The 24,800-nt window shown below is 47.7% G+C and overlaps 1 protein-coding gene across 3 annotated transcripts in view; it reads left to right on the plus strand.

Annotated features, from left to right (window-relative positions):
- LOC120541149 (potassium channel subfamily T member 2) overlaps positions 1-24,800 on the plus strand; it is a 179,785-nt gene that overhangs the window by 127,583 nt on the left and 27,402 nt on the right. For all 3 annotated transcript variants that reach the window (XM_039772503.1, XM_039772501.1, XM_039772502.1), the window contains exon 16: positions 20,012-20,120. In XM_039772503.1, coding sequence (XP_039628437.1) covers positions 20,012-20,120 — 109 coding nt within the window. The remainder of the gene's footprint in view (positions 1-20,011; positions 20,121-24,800) is intronic.

Genomic DNA, 24,800 nt, shown 5'->3' on the forward strand with positions numbered 1-24,800 from the left:
ATTATGTAATGCATCAGATAATAACATTTATTGCATTTTTCATTCCAACAAATGGCACATCACAAACATTAGCACTGAGTTCTACAGCAAATGAGGCAACAGACTAACTAGCCTTTAATAAAAGAAAATGTAAATGGAAAAAATATAAGAGAGACAAAAGAATGACAGAGGGAGTATTAATCTCACTTGAGTCCATTAAACTTTCTGGTGATTCGCCTTCATTAATGTAGAAAATGAGAGCCAGAATAAAACATGGAAATAAATAAATAACGCTTTTCATCAACAGATATAAAGAGGACATCCTGGCATCCCAGGACCCAAGTTTGAGACCTCCGTGGTCAGACGATCACTGTGACAGTCATTGGACTCCAGTGTGATTAAGTATTCCTTCTATCAGCATTTTTTATTTCCTATTTGTCTTTTCTATGTAAATGTTAGTTGTGTGTGCCATCTGTTGGAATGAAAAAAACAATGGTTTGTGTTAGTACATGTGACGAATGTCTTACAGTAGGCGTGTCGAGAGTGACATCCTTGAGTGAGCGTGTGATGAGTGATTTTGTAGGTATGTATGGTGGACTGCAGTTCCTCTCTGTTAATTTTAATTAGCTGACGCTTCTGCACTGAGATTTAAGCACATGAGACCAGTAGTAAAGTGAGCCAGGTAGTCAAAATATGAGCTGATATAAGCCACATGGAAATGAAAGGCACTATATGAAAGATAGATAGATAGATAGATAGCGTAGTTGGCAGGATTAGACAGATAGATTTATAGATAGATAGGAATGGCACTGTATGATAGATAGATAGATAGATGAAAGGCACTATATCTATCAATCTATGATTGATACATAGATAGATAGACTTGAAAGGCACTATATAATAGACAGATAGATAGACAGACATGAAAGGTGCTATATAATAGATAGATAAATTGTTTGATCTAAAATTAACTATATGACAGATATATGGACTCTTGGTGTAGTTGGCAGGATTAAAATGCTAGATATATACATGTGAAAGACATATTAAAAAGATACACTTGGTTGTGTGCGCCATCTGTTGGAATATAAAAAAATGTACTGCGTTGTGCAAGTACACATGACAGACGCCTTGCAAGTGGGTGTGTTGGGAATGCTAGCCATAAGTGAGTGGGTGGCGAGTGACGTCGTAGGTTTGGCGAGCTGCAGTTCAACTCTGTTGGATCACTTTCTATTCGCTCACACTTCCACACTTCGACTTAAGTGCTACACCAATAGTGGACTGACCCAGATAGTTTATATAATTAATGTGAGTCAATATAAGGAAGATGGATGTGATGAGCACTACATGACAGATGGCTAGATTAAACATTAGAACATCAGAAAAACTAGGACAAACAGAAGCCATTCGGCTCAAGAGGTTTATCCAGAGTGTTCACCAAGATGGTCTGAAATAACACCAAGCCAAGACATCAAGAGATCGACCGCTCGTTCATTTGTTCGTTCATTAGTTGAACTGGTGGCATGTCTAGGGGTTTGGGGTGCGGTGCGTCTCCCTCAAAACTGGCGTCTAATTTAAGGCACCTTGTCAGGCTGGCTGATACTCCATCTCAGTGGGTGTACCTCACCTGTTTGAATCGGTCAGCATCGGTGCCTCCTTTAAGGGACTGAGACAAAGAGCAGGCTGCAGGTAGCATCATTCTATCCCACAAGATCAGGAGGAAAACTGATTTCAGCCCAATAAATAAATAAGGCTTATCGGAGTTTGAAATAAAAGAGCCCATCAGATCCTGTTAGATGCCTTTTATCCTGTTTATCTAAACCTAGAAGCGGATTTGTTTCTGTGCCAGTGTCTTTGTGGGGGTGGGTATCCTGGGGGGAAATAATAAAATCTTTGTAGCATCCATGCGTCTTCCATCAAATAGAAGAGCGAGAGATAAAGAGAGAGAGAGAGCGAGCGAGGTGCCGAAACCTCTGGGAGAACAGAGCTGAAGTCTAAGCCCAGGGCTCCCCCTGCTGGCCACACACAGCAGTAATCCAAATGAAATGCAGACTGATGAGCGAAGGAGGTGTAAGGAAGGTCCTAAGTTTTCACTGCACAGATGTCCTGTCCCTTCTTCATCCAAATCTTTGATCCTTGCTGTTTTCCTGACAGTGTTGCAGCTCGTCTCCAGCACCATTCCAGCAGTTTGACTTCTTTTCATCTCAAAGTCATTTCTTGTTGTCATTTGTTGTTTTGTTTTTTTGTTTCACTAAAGCCATTGTGCTGTTGTCGGCAGATGTGACAGAGCTGTCGGCAGAGTGTGGCGCCCAAGCACGCGCCTAATTGGGGAAGCTCTTGCTTCTCTCTAATTGTGTCTTGCGCCACGGAGGATAAACACAATTTGGACCTTGGACTTCATCATGCATCAGTACTGTAACTCGGTTTGTGCTGATTGCTCTCATTGGTCTTCTTTTAAATGTTGTATTGTGGCACACATAGCAGAGTGAAAAGGGTACTTTGTCCACCCATCCATCCATCCATTTTAAAACCCACTTGCTTTATTTCACATTCATGAAGAATCACATCCTGCATTCAGGTGAAGGAGAGGATCCAGTCCATCATGGGGCATGGCATCTTATCTATCCATCCATCCTTTTCAGACTCCTGATTATCCACCTCTTCACTCATCCATCCATCCATGTTATGGGCCCTGTTACTTCAATCCATAATAATCCAGAAGCAGACCTTCTTGAATTGCCAACAGGTACACAGTGAGAGCCCACCCTGAACTGGACTCCAGTTAATCACCAGGCCTGCTCCTTTCTGCCGTCCATCTCGTTTGTTTTGAATCCACTTACTTCAATTTGGACTTGTGGTCCACTGTAGGATTTTTATGAAAGAACATCATGGGGCACAATCCCTCATCCATCCTCCCACTTTCCAGAGTTGCTTGCTTCCATTCAGACTCTTGAAGAATCGCATTCTAATTCTGCAGCATTCAGGTGGAAGAGAGGAGCCAGTCCTGGGTGGACATCCATCCATCCAACTCAATTCAGGCCATCAGAAACCAGACCCTTTTATGAAACCATCAGCTTTAAGCAGGAACCAACCCAAAATGAGACCCCAGTCCACCCCACAGCACGCTGCTTCGCCTTACCATCCATTTTTGTAAGCCATTGACGTCATTTCAGACTTATGAAGAATCTCATCCTCTACAACATTTGGGTGTAAGAAAGACACCAGTCTTGGAAGGGATGTCAGTCTATCACAAGGCTCATTCATCCCTCTGTTTTCTGAACCCACGTCCTTCAATCCAGAGTAGTAAAGGACCAGACCTTCTCATGGTACCATCAGGTGCAAATCAATGGGACACCAGTCAGTGACTGGGCACTGCCCATCCATCTATCCATCCATCCATCAATTTGCTAATCCCACTGGCTTCATTTCAGACTCCTATAAAACAGATTCTTATTCCAGCAGCATTGGGGTGAAGACTATAAATAAGTCCATCACAGTGCACACTCCTTCCGTCCATTTTCTGATCCTGCCTACTTCAATGCAGCCTCAAGACGAATCAGCCCACCTGTGACATTTGGGTGCCCGAGAGGAAGCAGTCCTGGGTGGGAATCCACTCCATCACAGCTCACAGTATCTCATCCATCCATCCACTTCCTGAACCCACCTAATAAAAACATTTCAGATCCTGAAGCATTCTGAGAGCCAACCCAGGAGGGGACACCACTAATAAGTCACAAGGCACATTCGATCCACCCATCTGTCCATCCTTCGTCACAGTTTATGAATCCAATTCAGACAATTACTGCCTACATCTTTAGCATTTGGGTGCAAGCTTGGGTGGGACGTCACTGTTTCATCTGTTCATCCATCCATTTTCTGACCTCAGTTTCTTAATCCAGAACCTGAAAGAACCAGAGCCTCTTGGGTTACCAGCAGGCACAGTGCAGATGCCAACACTGGATTGGACACCACGAGTCCATCGCAAGGCACACTCCATCCATCCACCCATCAGTCTATCCATTTTCTGAACCCATTCAAAAAAATCAAATCCCTCCTCTTCATCATTCAGGTGTGACCTTGGGTGGGACACCAGCAGTCTGTCACGATGCACTCTCCGTTCACCAATCCATCCAAATGTTTTCTGAACCTTCTAACTTTAAGGTGCTTTGAGCTTCTGCGTAGTATGCAAGGCGCTATATTAGAAGACAGCATTCTGTGAGTTTGTGTGTAGAGCAATTCTAGTTATAAATATCATGTGTGGGTCCAGCGCCCCCTTTACTCCTCTGCATTAATCCTGTGGGCAGCAGCAGAGTTCACTGCACAAATGTGACAGCGATGGCAAAACGTGTCACCCGATCAGACCCCATCACCCGAGGTGTCACTTAACTGAAGATTTGTGACCTGAAATGGCTCAGACGATCCCGGAATTCCAAGCACCCCAAGAAGGGGGTCAACCTGAGGCATTTAGAAAGGCTTTCCGTCACAAGGCGCTTGGGACCGACACACGCGGGTGCCCCCTGCTGTTTGCTGCCTTTACCGCAAGCGTTGTGGTGCCAAAGCCCTCTCTGCAGACGCTGATTGCGATTCAAGAGCTGATGCAAAGCATTCAGCCTCCCAGCGGTGAGCATCATTTCTTCATTTTCATCTCCACTTTCCATTTTCAGCTGTCAGATTGAAAATGAAATTGAAGTACAAGCGTGAAGGAGCTCGACAAATCTGTGGAGAATTTTTTTTTTCCTGTCCAGGAAAGTTGGGAATAGTTTTAGGGGAGGAGGTTGAGACACAAACAGGCAGTCTGCTTAGCCAGAGGTGTGAGCAGCAGGAGACCACCGATCAGGGTCTGCGCCAGAAAGCAGCGAGATCTCTCTCTATATAAAATCCAGCGTCTGTCTGTCAGTCTGTCTGTCCGCTTTTCACGAGAGAATTACTTGACATATTTAGATCGCGTTTTTTTCCAGAATTTGCTTGATCATTCCGGTTGATTTTGTGACTTCTCTCATTGCGCTAAGTATCAGAGGTCGCTTGGGGTACCGATTTATTTGCGCGAATCTGAGAGAGACGCAGTGGGTCAAGGCCCTCCTCGCTCACGTGCCAACCTCGGGCAGGGGTTTGGGGGGGGGCGTATCTTACATCCGCTTAACTAGCAAATGAGAGAACTACTATTTTACAATACGTACAATACAATGCAACATTTATTTATATAGCATATTTTTATACAAAAAATATAGCTCAAAGTGCTTTACATAATGAAAAATAATAAAAAAGACATAGTAGGAAATTTAAAATAAGTCAACATTAAATAACATAGAATAAGAGTCCGATGGCCAGGGAGGACAGAAAAAACAAAAAAAAACTCCAGACGGCTGGAGAAAGAAATACTTTACATCAGGTTTTTTTCTAGAATTTGCTTGAACATTAAAGCTGATTTTGCGGCTTCTCTCATCTCATAGAATCAGAGTTCGCTTGCTGGAGTGATATATTAGTGCTAATCTGGGACGGGGGAAGCGTGACGTCAGGAGTGGAAAGCCAGGCGGGGGACCTCCTCACTCACGTGCCAGCCTCCATTCGAGTGGGTGAACCTCTCGCCACGTGTTGGAGCACACCTTGCCTCCGCTTAGCTAAGGAATGCAAGAACTACTTCACAGATTTCGGTCAGGTTTTTTTTCTATAGTTTGCTTGAACATTGTGGTTGATTTTGCGACTTGTCTCATCCGCGCTGTGTATTAGAGTCTGCTTGTGGTACTGAATTATTTGCATGAATCCAAGAGAGAGGCTGCGGGCCGAGGAGAGGGGGAAACGCGACGTCAAGAGTGGGGAGCCGGGCAGAGCCAACCTCACTCATGCGCCAGCCTCTGTTGCCACATGTTGGAGCGCACCTTGCCTGCACTTAGCAAGCGACACCTGTTTGTTAATTGATTTTTAAAGTTTGTCCTGTTTCACTACGACGCGGGTGGAGTCGTATCTAATAAGGAGATGACTCTGTCTGTCTGTCTGTCTATCTGCTGCCCATTGTCCTGATGACTGGCAGGGATTTGACGTCTAGTGAGCCTTCACTCTAACGTTATTCTGGTAGTCGGACAGCCCTTTCCTGTTGTTTCTCCTGTCAAGCTCTCCTTGTCTTTCATGCTGATTTTTCAAACCTCCTGCTTGTCAAGATACGTCTTCAGCTCACTTCATCCGCCCCTAGTCCTACAACACCCAGGCTCTTCTTAAACTGATCTTTTCCAGTTTCTCAAAATGGCGGTGTTTCCTCTGTCTTTCAGTGACGGTGATGTTTCTCGTAACGTTTCTCCAGTGGGCCCATTGCTCCTTCTCTCAACAGTGATGACGTTTCTCATATTAGTTTCTGTCGCTTCTCAAGTCGATGTTTTTACTTCATTTTAGCCTGTCATCTTCTTACGCGTTGTGAAAGGATTGCACGTGACACAGGTAAAGGTTTGGGGGGCAGCCACCCGTACACTTGAAACAGGCTGCCAAGTTTGAAGATTTTGGTTCAAGTGAAACGGGTCTTAACAGACTTCAGTCCAACAATTGAACAACACAGACATGGGCACCGGAAGTGGTGTCACCAGAATCGGACTTGACATCATCGGGGCCAGAACTGGAAGTGATGTCATCGATTCCAGGCGAACTTTCCCTTCGTCTGCCAATGAAAAAGAGGAAGGAAGAGTGCACTGTGCCAACCCCTGGTCTGGCATGGAATTATCCCATTTTGAGCCCTTCAGTTGCCCCCCACGCACACGTGTGTGACATTCTGGTAACAATGCTGATGTTTCTATGCCAGTTCATGTCAAGTTTAACGTCGTTCTCCTCCTCTCACTGACACAAATGTTGTCGCGTTTCACTTTTCATGTTTCTCATACGGCTCATAAGACTTAGCAGACTGAGATTTTAGTCTTCCTCACACTGCTGTAACGTCTGCCACACTGGCCACTGAAGCCGATCCCTGGCCCTTTCTCAGTCTAATCGTTTGATTCTTTGATGTTTCTCGCACTCCTTCGCATCGCTTCTGAAGTTGGTCTTTTTCTCTTTCATGCTAATGCTGATGTTTCTCACGTTGGTCAGAGCAGTTTCTGTAATGATCGTTGCCTCTTTCTCACAATGCTGATAGTGTTTCTCATGCTGATTTTCTACTTGCTCTCTGCCCTGTTTCTCACACCGATTCTGATATTTCTAATTCTGGTTTCTACCAGTTGCCATGCAGATCTTTTCCTCTTTGTGATAATCTTGTATGCGATTTCACAATTGCGAAACGTGGGACTCACTAAAATGAGTTCTGGCAGGTTCTCATTAAGGGAGTGAGCTTGCTGATGGTTCTCAGGACGGTCCTAACCGTCTGCCATACTGCTGATCATCTACACCTGCAGACGCTCCTCTTCGTTTGTCTCTCATCCTGCCTCCATCTTTAACCCTTCTGTTCCGAATTCCATCCTGAAGGTCTGAATGTGCTGTCACTCATCATTTCTGGTGTTTATCTTCTCTTTCTTTCATTGATATGCTTGATGAGATTTTTATCTTTACTCTCTTATTACTGCAGACGTTTCTCACTTCCCAGCATTTCTGTTGACTTGTTTCGACACAGGACTGTCTCCTTTCCTACAGTTTCTTAAATTGATCTTTTCCTCGTTTCTTTTGCCCCACCCAATGTTGTAATGATGCGCCTTTCCGGCCTCCATTGTTACTCTGGCTGTTTCTCGGTCCATTATCGTTTTTCTCTTTCACGTTCTGTTTTTCACGTTTCTCGCACTGACTTTATGCGTTTTAATCTAAGCCTGCTTTTGTCTTTCAAAGTCATATAATATCCCCTGTTGCGTGTTTTTCTGTTCCAGATATTACTCTTCTCATCTGTGTCTACCCTATAGCTTCACATTTTGTCATTTTTACCTTCTGATTCTTTGCTGTCGTTTCTCGTGCCCGTCAGCAGTGGCGACACTGCGGTTAACAGGATTGAAGCGACCTTAGCAATTCACCTGTTAACTGTGAGGGGTCCTCTTCTGCTCCAGACATTGCAGGTTCCCGACTGACCACCATCAGTTCATCACTGTGCAGATCTTGAAGCTGAGATGTTTCGTGCTGTGAGTCCGCGGCAGTTCATTTGGTGATGAGGATGGGATTGGCACTTTTGTGTGAGTCCATGGCACTTCATTCACAACAAATTGAAAGTACACTTAAATAAGATTGCAAAATGGGGGAGAAGTTGTTTTACCAAGAGTGGGTGGAGAGACCCTAAAGACGATAGCTGTTGCCTTTCCATCTCGCAGTCAGGATGCCAGCCAGCTGTTGCGCACCCAGTTTGCTGCGTTGACACTTGCAGATTTCCAGATGTGCGTGTGGACACGGGTCACCTGAAGCCCTCACTGCTCTGCTCTTCCTGAACGCTTCCCTTGCCATGCCCTCTCTGGTGGTCTGATTTGGGGGCGCTCAGCATACCCAGATAGACCCACGTACCACAGAGCAGTCAATCAGCCCCTCGTTTACCCCACCAGGCAGGAAGCACAGAGCAAGCAGACCAAACATTTACTCTGCAAAACAAAAATGAAGTGCACTTCATACTTTACAGCCAAGCGACTCAGTCGGGTCCTCGGATGTGAATTCCAAAGCGGGCTTTTCTGCAAGCAGCTGGCATCTCAGGAATGAATTCAGAAGGAAACGGGAGTACAATAGAAGCGTTGCCATGGCAACAGGGACCTTCAGCTGCCTGCCTGTTCCCAGCACAAAGAACCGCCATGAAGGCACAGAAATGAAACACAGAAAAGTTTAGCAAAGTTGCCTTTGATCCTGAGGGAACGGTGACCTCTCGAGTCAAGCCTTGCTGTCTTTGGTGGCCTTCCGTAGGGTCCCTACGGAGGAGTCGACCCTCGGTGATGCACTGAGTCCAGTGTTCTGAGGGCGACCTTCTACATGCAGCAAGGGTTCCAGTCAGGCTTTGTAATTAAGAGCAATAAAACCCGTGACGATGGCCCCCTGTCCTTAGAGGCGGACACTTAAACTCTGTGTTAATGGAGCCCAACAGTGAACGGCATTCATCAGATTTAGGGGGGCCGACTATTACTGTACAATGGGTGAGACCTCAGATCATTATAATAGCCCTTGTTCACCCAAAAGACAGAATTTCAAAAGTAAAAGAAAAATAATGGACACCATCGCCCCTGAGGATGAGAAGTAATGGAAGTCACAGTTTAATTACAGGACTGTCCCTGCCTCTGTGCATCCAGTGAGGTGACAGGCTCCCCATATTCTGTCACCAGTCCTCATTTCCACTTACGAGTGTTACTCTTCTGGTGCCCTCCTCTCTTTTCCGTATTCCATGCCACTCCCTCTCTTTTCTAGGAGTAGAAGAGAACCACTTCAGACATGCACCTACCCTCTAGGGGGTGCCAGTTTATCGTCGGGCACTCTCACTCATGCAAGTCATATTCCGTTTGACCCCATGCCCTTAGGCCGTAGTGGCATATCAAGGAGACTTTAGGACTCCTACCCATACATAGAAGGGGGTATAAGCTGGCCGGAGATCAACAAGGTCCGTATCCTATGAGGTGGCAGTGCTTCTCTCTTCTGATGCCATTGACGCAGCAGATGTGCCCAGGGTCTGGCCTTTCGGCTTATCTACATTGTGAACTTTTAACATCAGGCTTGGCTTCCAGGGGTCTTCTAGCAGGGCTAAGTAACTCCAATAAATATCATTTCGAGCCACCCCCCCAGCACCCTGTAAGGTAAGTGGTTACATTTGTGAATTTTTTTGGATTTCATCACAGTGTTTCAGATGTACCCCCCCAGAAGCTTTCCTATTTTGCCCTGGTGTACCTGTCAGGACAAACCCGCTATTGTCGGAGGCCCCCATTGCCTGGCCGCACAGCAGCTTTTAAACTTTCAGATTCTTCTAGAGAATCGACCAACAGCCTCAGCAAGCGGCCTTTCAGGCCTTGGGGAGTTTGCACAATTGAAGGGTCCCCAGGGGGCAATGAAGACTCTTGGAGCTCCCCGACTATGGCGCCGCTGCCGTCTTTATGAGCTTCTGCAGGGTGGGTGAATACAGCAGACACAGTCCTTAATGTCCCCTTGGGGGTCTGGCCTTTGCCGGGCCCACCCAGCTGTAATGGGCAATGATCATCTCTCATCAGTCCGTTGCCCTTCAAATGAATCTCACAGTCCATTAGACACAGCAGCACCTCTTCTTGCAGTGTCTTAGAGCCGATTGTTCCGGATTCATCCATCTCGCCTCACGACCGGGCCGCAGCAGAAAAACACAAACAGCAGGCGGTAAATATGAGTAGAGTTTGTGGAGCTCCTAGGGGGCATTAAGTGTACCAGATGTAATGACACACGGTGGCACAGTGCTTGGCCCTACAGCCTCACACCTCCAGCAATAGGCGCTTTGAGCATGAGAAAGGCGCTATATAAGTAAAATGTAGTATCATTATTGGTATCTAATGTAGTATTACTGTTGTGGCCCCCGGCCGGGGCTGGAGCCCGGCCGGGACGCCCAGGAGGACGTGAGGAGGGCTTGTGCCTCCTCCAGACCGCGAGGGGGCGTCCGTCCTGGTTCTGTTGGGGCCACGGGTTGAGGGCATGGAAGCCCTTCCTGTAGGGACCCGTGGCCACCGCCAGGCGGCGCCCGATGCCGGTTTATCCTCGCGGTTGCCGGTCGGGGCAGGAGCCCGGCCGGTACGCCTTGGAGGACCGGAGGAGGGCGAGTGCCTCCTCCAGACAGAGTGGGGCGTCCGTCCTGGTTAGGCACGGGGCCTCAGGTACAGGGCTTTGAAGCCCAGCCCTGTAGGGACCCGTGGCCACCGCCAGGCGGCGCCCCGGTGCCTGATTATCCCGGGAACCCGACACTTCCGCCACACCAGGAAGTGCCGGGGGGAAGACTTTGTGTGGCACCCGGAGAGCTGCCAGGAAGACAGCCGACACTTCCGCCACGCTTGGGCGTGGCTAGAGGCGGAAGCACCTGGGGCTCATCCGGGACATTATATAAGGGGCCGCCTCCCTCCAGTGATTGGTGGAAGTCGGGAGGAAGAAGGACTGAGCTGGAGAGCGGACAGGAGGCGGCCAGGACAAAGGCACAGGACTGTGGGCCCTGGACTTGGGGGAATCGGTGCAGAAGGCACTGGGGTTTTGTGAGTGCACGTGACTTTGCAATTATAAATAGTGTAAATAAACGGTGTGTGGGTGCAAAAATATGCTGTCTGTCTGTCTGTGCCGGGGCCAGCGTTCACAGTGGCGTAGTCGGCAGGATGCTCCGCCTGGTTCAAGGCGGGGACCTGGGTTCAATCAACAACATAATTCTGTGAACGGCCCGGCGCAGCAGCGGACCCCACACACTGGCCGCGGGAGCGGCCCGTGCACAACCCCGCGGGAGCGTTTCGACCCAGAAACCGCCACCGGTCAGCGGGATTGCTTTCCCCGGGTGCGGAGGAGAAGTCGTCATCGCCGGAGCGCAGCGGGCTCCAGTCGCGCTGTCAGGACGGACAGCCAGGCCGGCGTTGCTTCACTGAAGGCCACACCGAGGCGGGGGCCTCGGCATGACGGGATTCGGGAGGTGAGTGCCCTGCCCTGCAATTATCGGCCCTTCGGGGTCGGACTTACCTTTGTTTCAGCAGGGAGGGACGAACCGGATCCGCGTCCGTGGCCGAGGCACGCCGGGCCACGGGCTGTCGGCAGCGCGGCGACGGAGGCAGCGAAGAGGGCTGCGGATTCGGAGCCGCTGCGGCTCAAGGGATCGCCGCAGTTACAACGCGGCGAGGAGGCACGTCTCCGCACTCGGAGCAGGGAGGCAAGATGGCCGCGGGCCGGAGGTCCCGCCCGCTGACAGGCACGGATTGGCGGTGTGTCTTGCGTGCCGCCGATGATTGGATAGAGGCGGGCCCAAGGAATGCCAGTCTCGTGTTGGAGAAGGACCCGATTGGGCCAGAGGGAGTGGCCCAGAGGAGGCAGGCGACGCGTGGAGCCGATCAACAGGTAAGCTCACCGACGTCTGTCTCTCTCTCTCCACCAGCGGCTCGGCGTGTGTCGGAGGAATCCCTTCGGCCCGCCAAGCCGTCTTTAGAGGAGCTGCTACGTGTTCTCGCCGCTCAGTGCGAGCAGCTGATGGAGATGGCGGTCGCGTCGAGAAAGACACCGAGTGAGACGGAGGATCGGCGCGGCGCTGGAACCGGAGGCAGGCAGAACACGGCGGGAGTGGTAAGTGTTGCCGTTCCCGTAGAGCAAGCGGGGAGGTTTGCCGAACATGGCTGTGACCGTTTACGGGACGATCAGCTCCAAGTAAGCAACCTCCCGACAGCGGATGCGGCGGTGCAGACAGCTAGCGAGGCGAGGAGCTCGAACACGCAAGGGCTGGTAGGATCGGGGCTGCTGAGTGCCCTGGGTCCTAGCGCCCTGCGCTCCAAGCCTGCAACTGTCTCCTGTCGCTCTGCCTGGACGCAGACGGGGCTGGATTTGAGCTTTTGCTGTGCTCAGACCCAGACCGTCAGTGCGTCCAAGAAAAGAAGGAGGAACCGAAGGGTGAATGCCGGTTCCTCCGATAGGAGAGGGCGCGGCGCTGGGTGCGCGCGTCCGGAGAAGGGCCGTCCTCTGTGTGGGCAGAGGAGATCCCCTGGGCGGCTAGGCGAGCCGCCTGCGAGTGCGGTGCCGCGGACGAGAGGACGGGCATGGAACCTGCGGCGGAGGACTTCAGCAGGCAAGTTGGGGCTGTCGGAGGGGGCAGGAGCACGGTCGATACGGAGACCGACGGGCGCTGGGATGAGTGTCCTCGCTGTGCTTCTGGCCCTCTTTTTCTTTATTTTACAGGCCCGAAGCCCCGACGAGCGCTGAGGCCGACGTCGGCGGGACCTGCCCGCCTGGAGCGGCGCTCCGCGGAGTGCTCCACGCCGGGAGGACTACGGTGACCCGCTGGGGAACAGCGGGCGAGCGGCGCAGACCACAGGGGACGTTGCGCGGCGAGGGTGCGAAGACAGATGTCCCAGGGTGCCGTGTTGGACCCTGGGGACATAGTAGGACCCTCGCTGGGGACGTGCTGCCCTTTCGGGTTGTGCCGTTCGGACCCACGTGTCCTCGCTAGCGGTGGGGCACTGTGGCCCCCGGCCGGGACGCCCAGGAGGACGTGAGGAGGGCTTGTGCCTCCTCCAGACCGCGAGGCGTCCGTCCTGGTTCTGTTGGGGGCCACGGGTTGAGGGCATGGAAGCCCTTCCCTGTAGGGACCCGTGGCCACCGCCAGGCGGCGCCCGATGCCGGTTTATCCCGGGCGGTTGCCGGTCGGGCAGGAGCCCGCCGGGGCTTGAGGACCGGAGGAGGGCGCAGTGCCTCCTCCAGACAGAGTGGGGCGTCCGTCCTGGTTAGGCACGGGCCCTCAGGTACAGGGCTTTGAAGCCCAGCCCTGTAGGGACCCGTGGCCACCGCCAGGCGGCGCCCCGGTGCCTGATTATCCCGGGAACCCGACACTTCCGCCACACCAGGAAGTGCCGGGGGGAAGACTTTGTGTGGCACCCGGAGAGCTGCCAGGAAGACAGCCGACACTTCCGCCACGCTTGGGCGTGGCTAGAGGCGGAAGCACCTGGGGCTCATCCGGGGCATTATATAAGGGGCCGCCTCCCTCCAGTGATTGGTGGAAGTCGGGAGGAAGAAGGACTGAGCTGGAGAGCGGACAGGAGGCGGCCAGGACAAAGGCACAGGACTGTGGGCCCTGGACTTGGGGGAATCGGTGCAGAAGGCACTGGGGTTTTTGTGAGTGCACGTGACTTTGCAATTATAAATAGTGTAAATAAACGGTGTGTGGGTGCAAAAATATGCTGTCTGTCTGTCTGTGCCGGGGCCAGCGTTCACACTGTTATTATCTAAGTTCTGTGTGAGGTTTGTGTGTTCTCTCTGTGTCTTCATGTGTCATTGACATCAATGTGAGGCTAATCAGTGTCCAGTGTGATCTTGTCCAGTGCCACCTCTTGGTATTCACTCTTCATTCATTTTGGACATTGGCGCCTCTTTATATTTGCCTTTCTCAGCTTTTGGTGGTGGGCACTTCTTTGTGTTTACTGATTGATAGTTTTGGTGGGCTGGTGCCCTCCTTAATCTTCATGGTTGGCACATCTTAACATTTGCCTTTTCTACTTTCAGGGTCCATCCTTTTATTCCATTCATTATTCTTAGGGGTTGGCATCTCTTTGCCTGTTCTGCTTGTGTGTTTACACTTGTTTGTGCCTACCATTCTGGAATTATGCGGGGCTGCCACCTCTTGGCATTTGCCCTTTGTTAATTTTGCTAGGTCTGGCTCTCCACATCACCTTCATTTATCTTCTTCCCCATTGTGCCTGGACATGTTGCCCCACCCTCTTTCCCCTATGGTAGTGCCCAGTATAGCATACCACTGAAGCCGAAGCCCCCTTTTTGTGTTTGTGTTTTACTGCTGGGGTTTTATTCACATCTCACAAATGAAAAGGGCATGGAAGTGAACTTTCCCTTTGCCAGTTGCCTTCCTTGGCTTGGGCAGGACACACCGAGACTTACAGTGGCTCCCTTGTTTTAGCCCCCAAGTATTTAACTCTTTTAGGGCTAATTATTTTTTCTTCCTATTGTCCAAAAAAACTCTACAAAGCACGCAAAGCACTCATAAATCAACATAAAATACTGATTTATGACAAATGTCACTCTGTTTTATGTTCATTGAGCCCCTACAGTATGTAAACTCACACGCTTATTCCATACCTGTTTGCTTCATCACTCATACGCTGAAAGGCACTTTCTGGTAAAAAACATCTTGAAGTAGTCGAGTGGCTGGTAGTGCCCACTAGCAGGCCGCATCATTTGGTGAAGTCCAGTTGGCAGCTTGTCTCCCACTTATCGATGTTTGTGTCGTCCTCCCAGGGTGAGTATTTTCGTAGGTGCGTCACCAACACGAATGTGTCCAGCACTGTGATCACCTGGGAACCAATCAGCTGATGCAGGCACCCGTCTTTCATTTTCGAACACCAGATCACTTGTATCCAAATTGGAGTTCAATAAATCAGAGTCTGATTCAGCAATCATATGCAAAAAAAAAAAAAATAATAGGCACAGAGTATTTTGCTTTGTGCATTTGCTTTGCTCTCTTGCCCGATGTCGATGCCATTCTGGACGTTGCTTACTCTACGCAACTCACACACACGCAGGGTTTCGACGTCAAGTCAACGAGTCTAACAGTCCTCCGAGCAAAGAGGGGTCTACCTGTAATGTAACGGCGGGTTTTATCAACATTTACAGCTTTCTTTCGCCCTCTGCCCCTGATATTCATCCTCGATTCCTTGTGTCGACAAAAGTTAGCATCCGCTCTAAAAGAGTTAAGTCTGTCATCTCCTCTCCTGGCAGGATGTCCTTTACTGCCTGATCTCTGATGTTTATGTCTTTTTGGTTCAAGCACTTTATTGTCTTTGAAATGAAATGACTTTTTATGACAACCCCAAGGTGCATTTAAAGAAAAGTCAAATACTTCCAAATATGTCGTATACAGTGTTAAGTGATCAAGTAACCAGAGCAAATTATTATTACTCGAAGTACAGCAGCATAAATTGTTATTGCACCTGTTAATGAATAGTACATTACATATAGTATTCTCTGCGGTGGGTTGGCACCCTGCCCAGGATTGGTTCCTGCCTTGTGCCCTGTGTTGGCTGGGATTGGCTCCAGCAGACCCCCGTGACCCTGTATTCGGATTCAGCGGGTTAGAAAATGGATGGATGGATATAGTATTCTATACTGCATTACATTAGCATATTGCACATTACCAATATAGCTTATTGCACATGTTCAATTCAAAATGATCTCAGACTGAGGAGGTTCAGAGTGCTCTTTGTGACCTACCAACCCAGTATGGTTAAACATGCTGTAAACAGGATATGTATTTTGGTGCAAATTTTCTTAACCTTTAAAGAATAATTCACTTTCATAAGGCTAAAAAAGAGCTGCCTCAGTTTTGGGGTGAGTTGGCGTCACCTGCCACTGTCATCTTTTTAATTTTTATAGATAGATAGATAGATAGATAGGAAAAGCACTATAAGATAGATACATAATTTTAGTATAGTCGGCAGGATTGCAAAATGCCATACATAGGAAAGGCACTGTTTGATGGATACAACTTTATTTGTCTGCCCACTAAAACCAGTAAAAGAGCTTACGGTTATTCTGACTGGAATGGCTTACTGTGACCGTGAGCAGTGGCAGTGGCTAATGATGCCTTTCCAAATTAAACCTGCTTGGGCACACATTTGAAGTGGCTTCAGAAGAATACCCCTCAACCAGGCTGGCTGCTGTCAATCACTTTGAGAGGGCAACCCAAGCTGGTTGGTTGTGCCAGTCCAAGCTGTCCACCCAGGATTTCTAAATTGGGAGTAGTGAAGGTTTCAGATGGCACAGCATGCCAGTGTTGCCCTCCTTGGCTTGGGCAGGACACACCGAGACTTACAACGGCTCCCTTATTTTAGCCCCCAAATATTTAAATCCGTGATGTCCTGTCCTGACAGGATGTCCCTTAGTGACTGATCTCCATTAGAAAACGCGTCTAAAGATGAACGATTAGGACGTTTTAAATGAGGTGGAATGAAATGTGCCTAGAGAGTGCCCGCCTGCCCTGATGAAGCCTTGGCCATTAAATCAGAATGCGCCCCAGCGGTATCAGTTTTTATGTCCTAATTAACACTAATACCTGTCCCCCACCGCCTCGACTGAGTCGTAGCGCGCCCGCCGCTCTGTTGCTATAGAGTGAAGCCTCAAAGGCCGCTTTCAGCCGCTGTCTGTTTTAATCGCCCTCTTTGTTGCCATTCAGCGGAGGAGCCATCAAAACACACACAAGGTTTTTTTTTTTGGCCCTCCTCTCTGTTTTCCAGTCAAATCTCTGACAGCACACAAATTCACCGATGTCCCTGGACTCTTCCCAAAAGAGCGGCTTTATGTCTTTGGCTTGTCGATATTTGTCGTAGGTTTGCGTTACTGCAACGGGAATGGCAGCATTCTGACAAAATTAAACTGACAAGTTCCAGGCAAACGAATGAAATGCCACCGCTGACCTGATGAGCAACCTTTAGGAGGTTTAAAATAATACTTGGCAGTTGGGCGCATGAGCCTAATTGAGTGCAGTTAGCAGCACACAACAGTGGAACACCTTGAAACGGGGTTGAGCTTCTGAATTGAAGACCCTCGTTCTGACCTCACTGACTGGCGGTCTTCAGGTCTAAAGTTTGAGCCCACCTGCTGTTTGTGTGCTGCTCTGCTTTTCTGGAAGTATTTATTTAATGACATTTTAGCAAAAAAAAAAAAAATCATTCATTTAACATGTGAGCATACGAATGGACACGTGGGTCATGTGACAAGAGTAGTTTAGGCCTTATTCGTGGATGTTGTTCAGTGTTGACTTCCATGGGAAGCCCCCCAGTATCAGCTGAACCGGTTTGTGTGTGTCATCCGTGGGCTTAGCAGTCACGGGGTGTGAGCGGCGATTAAATGGAGTGGGCGTGGCTCACAAGGTCACATGGGTGTGGCTTGTGTGCCACCATTCAAACAGAGGACCTCTGCATCACATGACTGGCAACCAAACCGGCACAGCGGTCATCAACAATGTGGCCACGGACATGGAGAGGTGAAAATATTAAAGTAATGTAACAAAAGCAAAGCGCACAAGACAGAACGGGGGGGTCCTTAAACGATAGTCATTGCGCTGCCCGCTACAGAATGGCATTTTAAAGTCATGGGGCCCCCGTTCAAAATCTGTAGCGGGTCTCTTTGGATTCACCTCGCTCAACACGCTCCCCTCGTAAAGCGCCCAGGAAGTAGGGGGGCTTCATGCTGCTCTTTTTGTAGCCTAAATGTCACAACAGCTGAGCGCCTTTTTGTTTTTTTCTCCTCAGGATGAAATCTCCGATCTTACTTGAATGCTTCCTCTTTGATTTCACCCTGCTAGGAAATGTTGTATTTCTTTATAAAGCGGTGGATGACCCCCAGGAGCCCACCCGGCCCAACAAAAGGACAAGGAGACAGCAGGCCTCAGAAAATGAAGCTTTGCTTTCACAACAGCACTGGCATAATGGAGCGGGTAGATAAAGGGCAGCGGCCCCACTGGACACAAAGCGGATTCGGCAAGTCTGCGGCCCCTTCTGTTTCTGCGCACTTCATTGTGTGGTTAGATTATATTTAAAAGGGATACATTTGCCATTTCTTGTCTCATCAGTCTACACTCAATAACCCAGAATGACAAAGTGACAGGTATTCAGATTTATTCAAAACTAGCTGTCCCCCCGCGACTCCACCCGCAGAGTTCTGAAACGGGACAAACTTTAAAAATCAATTAAAAAAATATAATAATTTGTATTGAGAAGAATGCTTATTGATAGCTAGCTTTCGGATCCGAGAGCCTCTTGATGTACGATATTTTTGGTTTTGCTATCAGGGGCAACTAGTAAAAAGTTGGCAAGGTATCTCTGGCCAAGCGGAAGGTGGGTACGCTCTGACGTCAGACTTTGGCACTGTATATGATCGTGTTCAGCTCTGACGGGAGAGCACCGGGAGAGGAGCACGTGGCCAATCAGCAGCTACCCTCTAAAACACACGTAGCTCTGATCTCTCTCTCCAAAACGTCAGACGTTTCTCCTTAACCATCTCCAGATGATAATGTGTGCTGAACAAATGGGTATCGCTGGCTAAGCAGAAGCAAGGTGCGCTCCAACACGTGGCAACAGGTAGAGCGATAAGAAACGGAGGCTGGAAGCGAGTGAGGAGGAAGGCCCCGCCCAGCTCCCCACTCCTGACGTCCGGCCTCCCCGTTCCCCCGGCCCGCAGCCTCTCTCTTGGATTCGTGTGAATATATCGCTCCTGCAAGTGAACTCTGATACTTCGTGCGATGAGATAAGTCGCAAAATGAACCTGAATGTTTAGGCAAATTATAGAAAAATATCTGAACTAAATCCGTTAGGTAGTTGTCTCGTGAAAAGCGGACAGACAGGCGTTGGATTTTATATGTCTCTCTATTATATAAATAAAAATCCTGGGACAAGGCGAGACTTTTTCAGAGAGATAATTTCAAGTCCCGAGAGATGAGACTTTGTGCCAAGAGATTTTTTCCTCTCAGCCACGCCCACGGTCCTCTCACCTCTCATTGGTGTGAATGCTATTATCAGACACAGTTCCTGCGCTCTCAGCTCTTATACATTTTTACGTTTTCCTCATATTTAATACAAGACACACAATCTATTTGTTTCTTTCAATGTGGTCCTTTTCTGGACAATAATTTTATACGTTGTAGATGAAACGTCAACGACTAAGCCGAAGAAGAAAGGGCAACGCATTGAAAAGAGACCCAGAAGCGCTGGAGAGAAAATAATTCAAAAAAGAACAATAGTAATCTTTAGTGCAAATTTGGAAAATAAGGAAAGCCCGGATCTTAAGTCTGAGACTTGTAGATCGTGTAATTCGTGTTGCCATCAGGAAAAACATACATTTCTTCCCAACGAAGAGGCGTATCGGCGAGAATTAAATGGTTTTTTATTTGGTGAAAGTGAAATTCACAAACACTACAGGCAAAATATCTGAATCTACAATAATCTGTTTGCGTTCGCATCATTCAATGTTCAAAACGTAGATTTACACGATTCATGACCATGCGCTATGAGAATCTGGGGTCCCGCATCAATTAAAGGTACGACAAGTTTAATTTCAAAGAAACCATAATTGGGTCAGGTTTGTATTTATGATCACGGAGAAGCGATGCAACATTCAATCGAAAGAGTTGAATGTTTGGACGTATTAGAAATTCTACAGCCAATAATGGATACAAATCCATACGTCCAAAAGTATTGCACTTTACACAAAATTTATCTGAACAACACGCACAAAGAAGCTTTCTTGGATTTCTAGATGTTTTCTAAAGTGGGAGCAGTGAAGGTTTCAGATGGCACAGCATGCCAGTGTCTGCCTCAGACTACTGCTTTTCCATTGACCCCTGAGAGGTCCCAGTCCCCTTACCAGCCTGCCAGTACTTTTCTTAATTTCACGCTTCCTGTCTTTCTTTTTTCTTTTCCAGATCACGTGGTGTGTGAGGAGGAATTCAAGTACGCCATGTTGGCTCTGAACTGTGTGTGCCCGGCCACCTCTACCCTCATCACTCTGCTGATTCACACCTCGAGAGGACAGTAGGTACCACCTTATGGGGTGATAGTTGGGGTCTTGTAAAATTATAAAAAATAAAATATTGGGAGACACCATCTTTCACATTTGGCTCTGCTGCCTCACAGATCCACTGTCCTGAGTTCAAATCCCACACTGTGAGGAGTTTGCCTGTTCTTCACCATCTGTTTGAGTTTTCCTCCCTCATCCCAAAGGCGTGCATGTAGACTTGACTGGCAACTTCAAACTGGCACTGGCTCGATGTATGAGAAGGCCATGTTACAAACTGGTGCCCAGTCCAGCGTTGGTTCTTGCCATGTGGCCAATGCGTCTAAGATACACTTGACATTTGATTCAGTTCACTTTAGAAAGTGTAAGGTTAAGTTAGTTATCACTTTGTTTGACAGTATATGTGTCGCTGTACCAACCTACGACATCAGTCATGTAATGCCCCAATATCACGAAACGCCCTCAACGTCAGTCATGTCACACCCATCACATTAGACCAGCGGTTCTCAACCTGTCGGGGGTCGAATGCCGATTTGCCAGGGGTCGCCTAAGACCATTGGAAATATGGGTTTGTCTGTTCTAATGTGTAAAACTTGTTATTGGACCCATTTTTTCATTGGTAGTTACTAGTTTTTTACTATAATTGTCAATCGAGGATAGATGTTGCAGACAATTGAATCAGAATAATTTCAAACGTTTTAATTGTCGTAACTTTATTATTTTTAGCTGTTTACATTACTGTACATCGAACGGCATGACGTTACGTAACGTTACACTGCTGCAGGGATTTATGCACTTTGTGACGTAATTGAAATTACATCCGTTTCTAATTAGTAAAGCCTAAACAAACGTTTTATAGTCCATGTTAGTGAAGCTATTGTTATATAATATTTTCATTAGCGAACCAACCCATGACAATGGATCATGTAGAGAAGAACGTTGAGAAAAGAAAATGTAGTGACGATTTTTTACAATATGGTTTTACTTCATTAGTTAAAGCAGGAATTGAGAAACCACAATGCGTTATTTGTAATGAAGTTCTATCAGCCAAATCTATGAAGCCGAACAAACTGAAACGTCATTTTGATAGCAAGCATCCGAACTTTGCCGGCAAGGATACCCAGTAGTTTAGAAGCAAAGCTGATGGAGTCAAGAAAGCCAGACTTGGCACTGGCGGCAAGTACCACTAGCAAACAACGTTAGTCATAAAGGCAAAATTTAATGTATTTGTAATTAGAAATAAATATTTCACAATGTATAATTACATATCGTTTTTGTTATTAATCACTGCGCTTTATTTATGTTCAATTTGTAACAATGAAAATACATCCTGCATATCAGATATTTACATCATTGATTCATAACAGTAGCAAAATTACAGGTATGAAGTAGCAACAAAAACAATTTTACGGTTGGGGTCGCCACAGCATGGGAAATTGTATTAAAGGGTCGCGGCACTGGAAAGGTTGAGAACCGCTGCATTAGACTGTGATTAGCATTAGGGTCCCATTACACTATGGTTAAGATTAGGGTTGTAGGAGGGTTATCTGAATCAAAGGGCGTTTTGTGACTGACGTTGTGGGCATCACCTGGTCTATGTCATAGGTATTGCAAGTTGCAGCGAGACCCTTCTTGTCGTGTGGGGGCTCTCTCTGTCTAAGGGGCTTCATTTTTGTAAATTTGAAAGGCGTCTTTGCAAAATCAGAGTGAGTTTCTGCTTCCTATTAAAACATGTACTGTATACCATATGCACAGACGCCCCCTTGTGGATACACTGGTGAACAAATAAACTGAACGTTGATTGAAATGGGCACACTGGTGGCAACAGAAAAAAAAAATGTGCATGGCTTTTAGCAGCAGCTGCAGTCTGAGGGTACCACTGACACAACATGGGGCAGCTCAAAATACTTAGAGAGATGATCTGCGTTAATTCAGAAATCAAATTATAAGAAAGACATAGACGCGTAATGGCAGTCCAGACTAAAGGAAGAAGCTGGCTGGGAAGAGAAGCTGCATGTGCAACAGAGCACACCTGCTGGTGGAAGAAGGAACTGCCTTCACAGGACTGCTTCCTCGCCCTTTCTCTGTCGATATTTCACTGTGTGTGTGTGTGTGTGTGTGTTTGATTGGTGGTACCTTCTCACATGACAGTGATGACCCTCTAAATGCATCCCAGCCAGCTCTTCTTGATGTGTTCTCTTTCTGTTTACAGAACAGCGACCCCACAGGCCTTCTTCCGCCAGCGGACGGGGCCATTCCAGCAATTAGGCAGGTAGGATTTTGAGGCTGCAGTTTGCCAGATAGAACAGGGACTCGGTCAGAGACCCTCCTAAACACTTATCATTGCTTTTCTTTTCAAATTCATAAGAAACAATTTGGGAAAGGTGTGTGTGTGTGCGAGCGAGTGTGTGTGCAAGTGTGCCCTTGTGCTTCTGCCTCACTCGATATGTCATGCTGGGGAGAACTACAACATATCATTTGGATCAGTAGGGTAAGAACGGGGAAAGATGATTTTCCTCAGTTCTGTTAATAACCCTGCATTCCCACCGCAGACACCAGAATGGCGTTATGATGTGTTTCTAAATGAAAGCGAACTACAAGCCTGTAAAAGACAAATGGAACATTTAGGAGATCGATAGAACTTGTGTGGACCACTGTGGAGCAGGTTTAATTTCAGTCCTGGTGGATGGTACGCTGCTGCTTCTCCTTTTGCCTGCTTTCATTAGGGGTCACCACAGCAGATCATCTTTCTCCATCTCTTCCTGTCCTCGTCATCTTGCTCTGTCCCCCCCATCACCTGCATGTCCTCCCTCACCACATCCATAAACCTCCTCTTAGGCCTTCCACTTCTCCTCTTACCTAGCAGCTCTACCCTTAGCCCCCTTCTCTCAATATGCCCAACATCTCTCCATACCAACACAATCTCGCCTCTCTGGCTTTGTCTCCCAACTGTCCCACCTGAGCGGACCCTCTGATGTCCTCATTCCTAATCCTGTCCATCCTTGTCACACCCAATTTAAATCTTAGCATCTTTAACTCTGCCACCTCTAGCTCCTGTACCACCGTCTCCAACCCATATAACATGGCTGGTCTCACTACCAACTTCCCGTTCACTCTTCCTGATACCAGTCTGTCTCAGATCACTCCTGACACTCTTCTCCAGACTCTTCTCCCATCCTGCACTCTCTTCTTCTCCTCTCGTCCACACTGCCTGTTACCTTGTACTGTTGATCCCAAGTATTTAAACTCGTCCACCTTCACCAACTCGACTCCCTGCATCATCCTCACCATTCCTTTGACCTCCCACTCATTCACACACACATATTCTAAGCTATGGTAAGCTTTGTTGTGTGATTTGTAATAATTACGTGTTATGGAAAGGATGCTTTAATCGCATCCAACAGTTGGTTGCATCGGGAATTGATATTCTGCAGCGTGCATAGACAGACAAGCAGTTAAGATGAGAAATAATTATTTAGTAAATCTAAACATATAAAGGTGGCACAAGGGTTAGGAGAAGATGAAGCAGCACAAGTCAAGAACAGGCGTGCTAGTGAACAGTCAACATGGCTTCAGACAGGGAAGGTTCTATGAGGAAGCCACAGAGGCGCATAGAAGGCACCACATGGAACGTTGAAATCAAACTAAGAGAAGTGGGAATTCAGGGCACGGCCTGTAGTCCGGTCAGATTGGGGGGCATGTACTGGTACAGCGTATTGCCGCATCCACCACATGACGAAACAGCTCGGAATCCCGGTTGGCAACCCCCCAGGTAGACACACGGTCCAGTCCCAGCCTCTGGAAATGACCCTCTGTCTGCCGCAACCAGGTGTTCCGTGGGCCTCCCCTTGGCCTGGTCCTCAACAATGAGCTGGATCACCCTCAGGTAATCGCGCCACATGGCCGTAGTGCCGTAACTGACGCTCCCTCACAATGCAGGTCATGTGCCTCATTTGGTACTCCATGAGCAACACAAAGTCAGACCAGTGGTACCCAAGGACCCTACGAAGAGACACACATGAAGGAGTCCAAAAACCTTTTAAGTATTTTTTATTTTTTCTTTCTCGTTGTAAATTCGCTGACATATTGCTCATTGCAGTTCATGCATAGCGCTTCTTGAGAATCCTGCTGTCCAGTATCTGTCTTATCACAATTTGGTTTTGACTACAGTTCTGATTTAGTGATTTGGTAAGACGCCGCAATGTCTTTTTCTCATGGATTTGACTTTTAGCCCATTTCTAGTTTACAGTTTTGTCTCCTGATCCTTTTATCAAAATCCTTTCACCCCTGTTTCCTCTTGGTGGCATCCATACAGTTTCTGAAGTGGAAACTAATAAGAGCGGAAACTTTCTGTCATTGTCAAATGATTGGTTCTTCACCCAATTTCTTACATTCGATTGGAGAGCTTGGGTCCCCTTCTGAGTTCAATGTCACATGTACAGCAGGTATTGAAAAGAATCCCCCCTTTGACATATGCCCATTTGTTTTGCTTTACAGCCTTAAATGAAAACACACACACAGTAATATTTCTTCCCAGCTTTACTTACTCAATCCCACCTCTAACATCCAAGTGAAAGAAATCACAGCTACAGTTCAGAAAAATGATAAAAACTCAAAAACAAGAAATCCTGAGATTAATAAAGGATCACCCCCCCATGTCAATGTTATTTTGTTGACCCCCCTTTTGCTTTAATGAC

This window comes from Polypterus senegalus, chromosome 12 (assembly GCF_016835505.1).
Source record: "Polypterus senegalus isolate Bchr_013 chromosome 12, ASM1683550v1, whole genome shotgun sequence".
In the NCBI taxonomy this organism is placed as follows: domain Eukaryota; kingdom Metazoa; phylum Chordata; class Cladistia; order Polypteriformes; family Polypteridae; genus Polypterus; species Polypterus senegalus.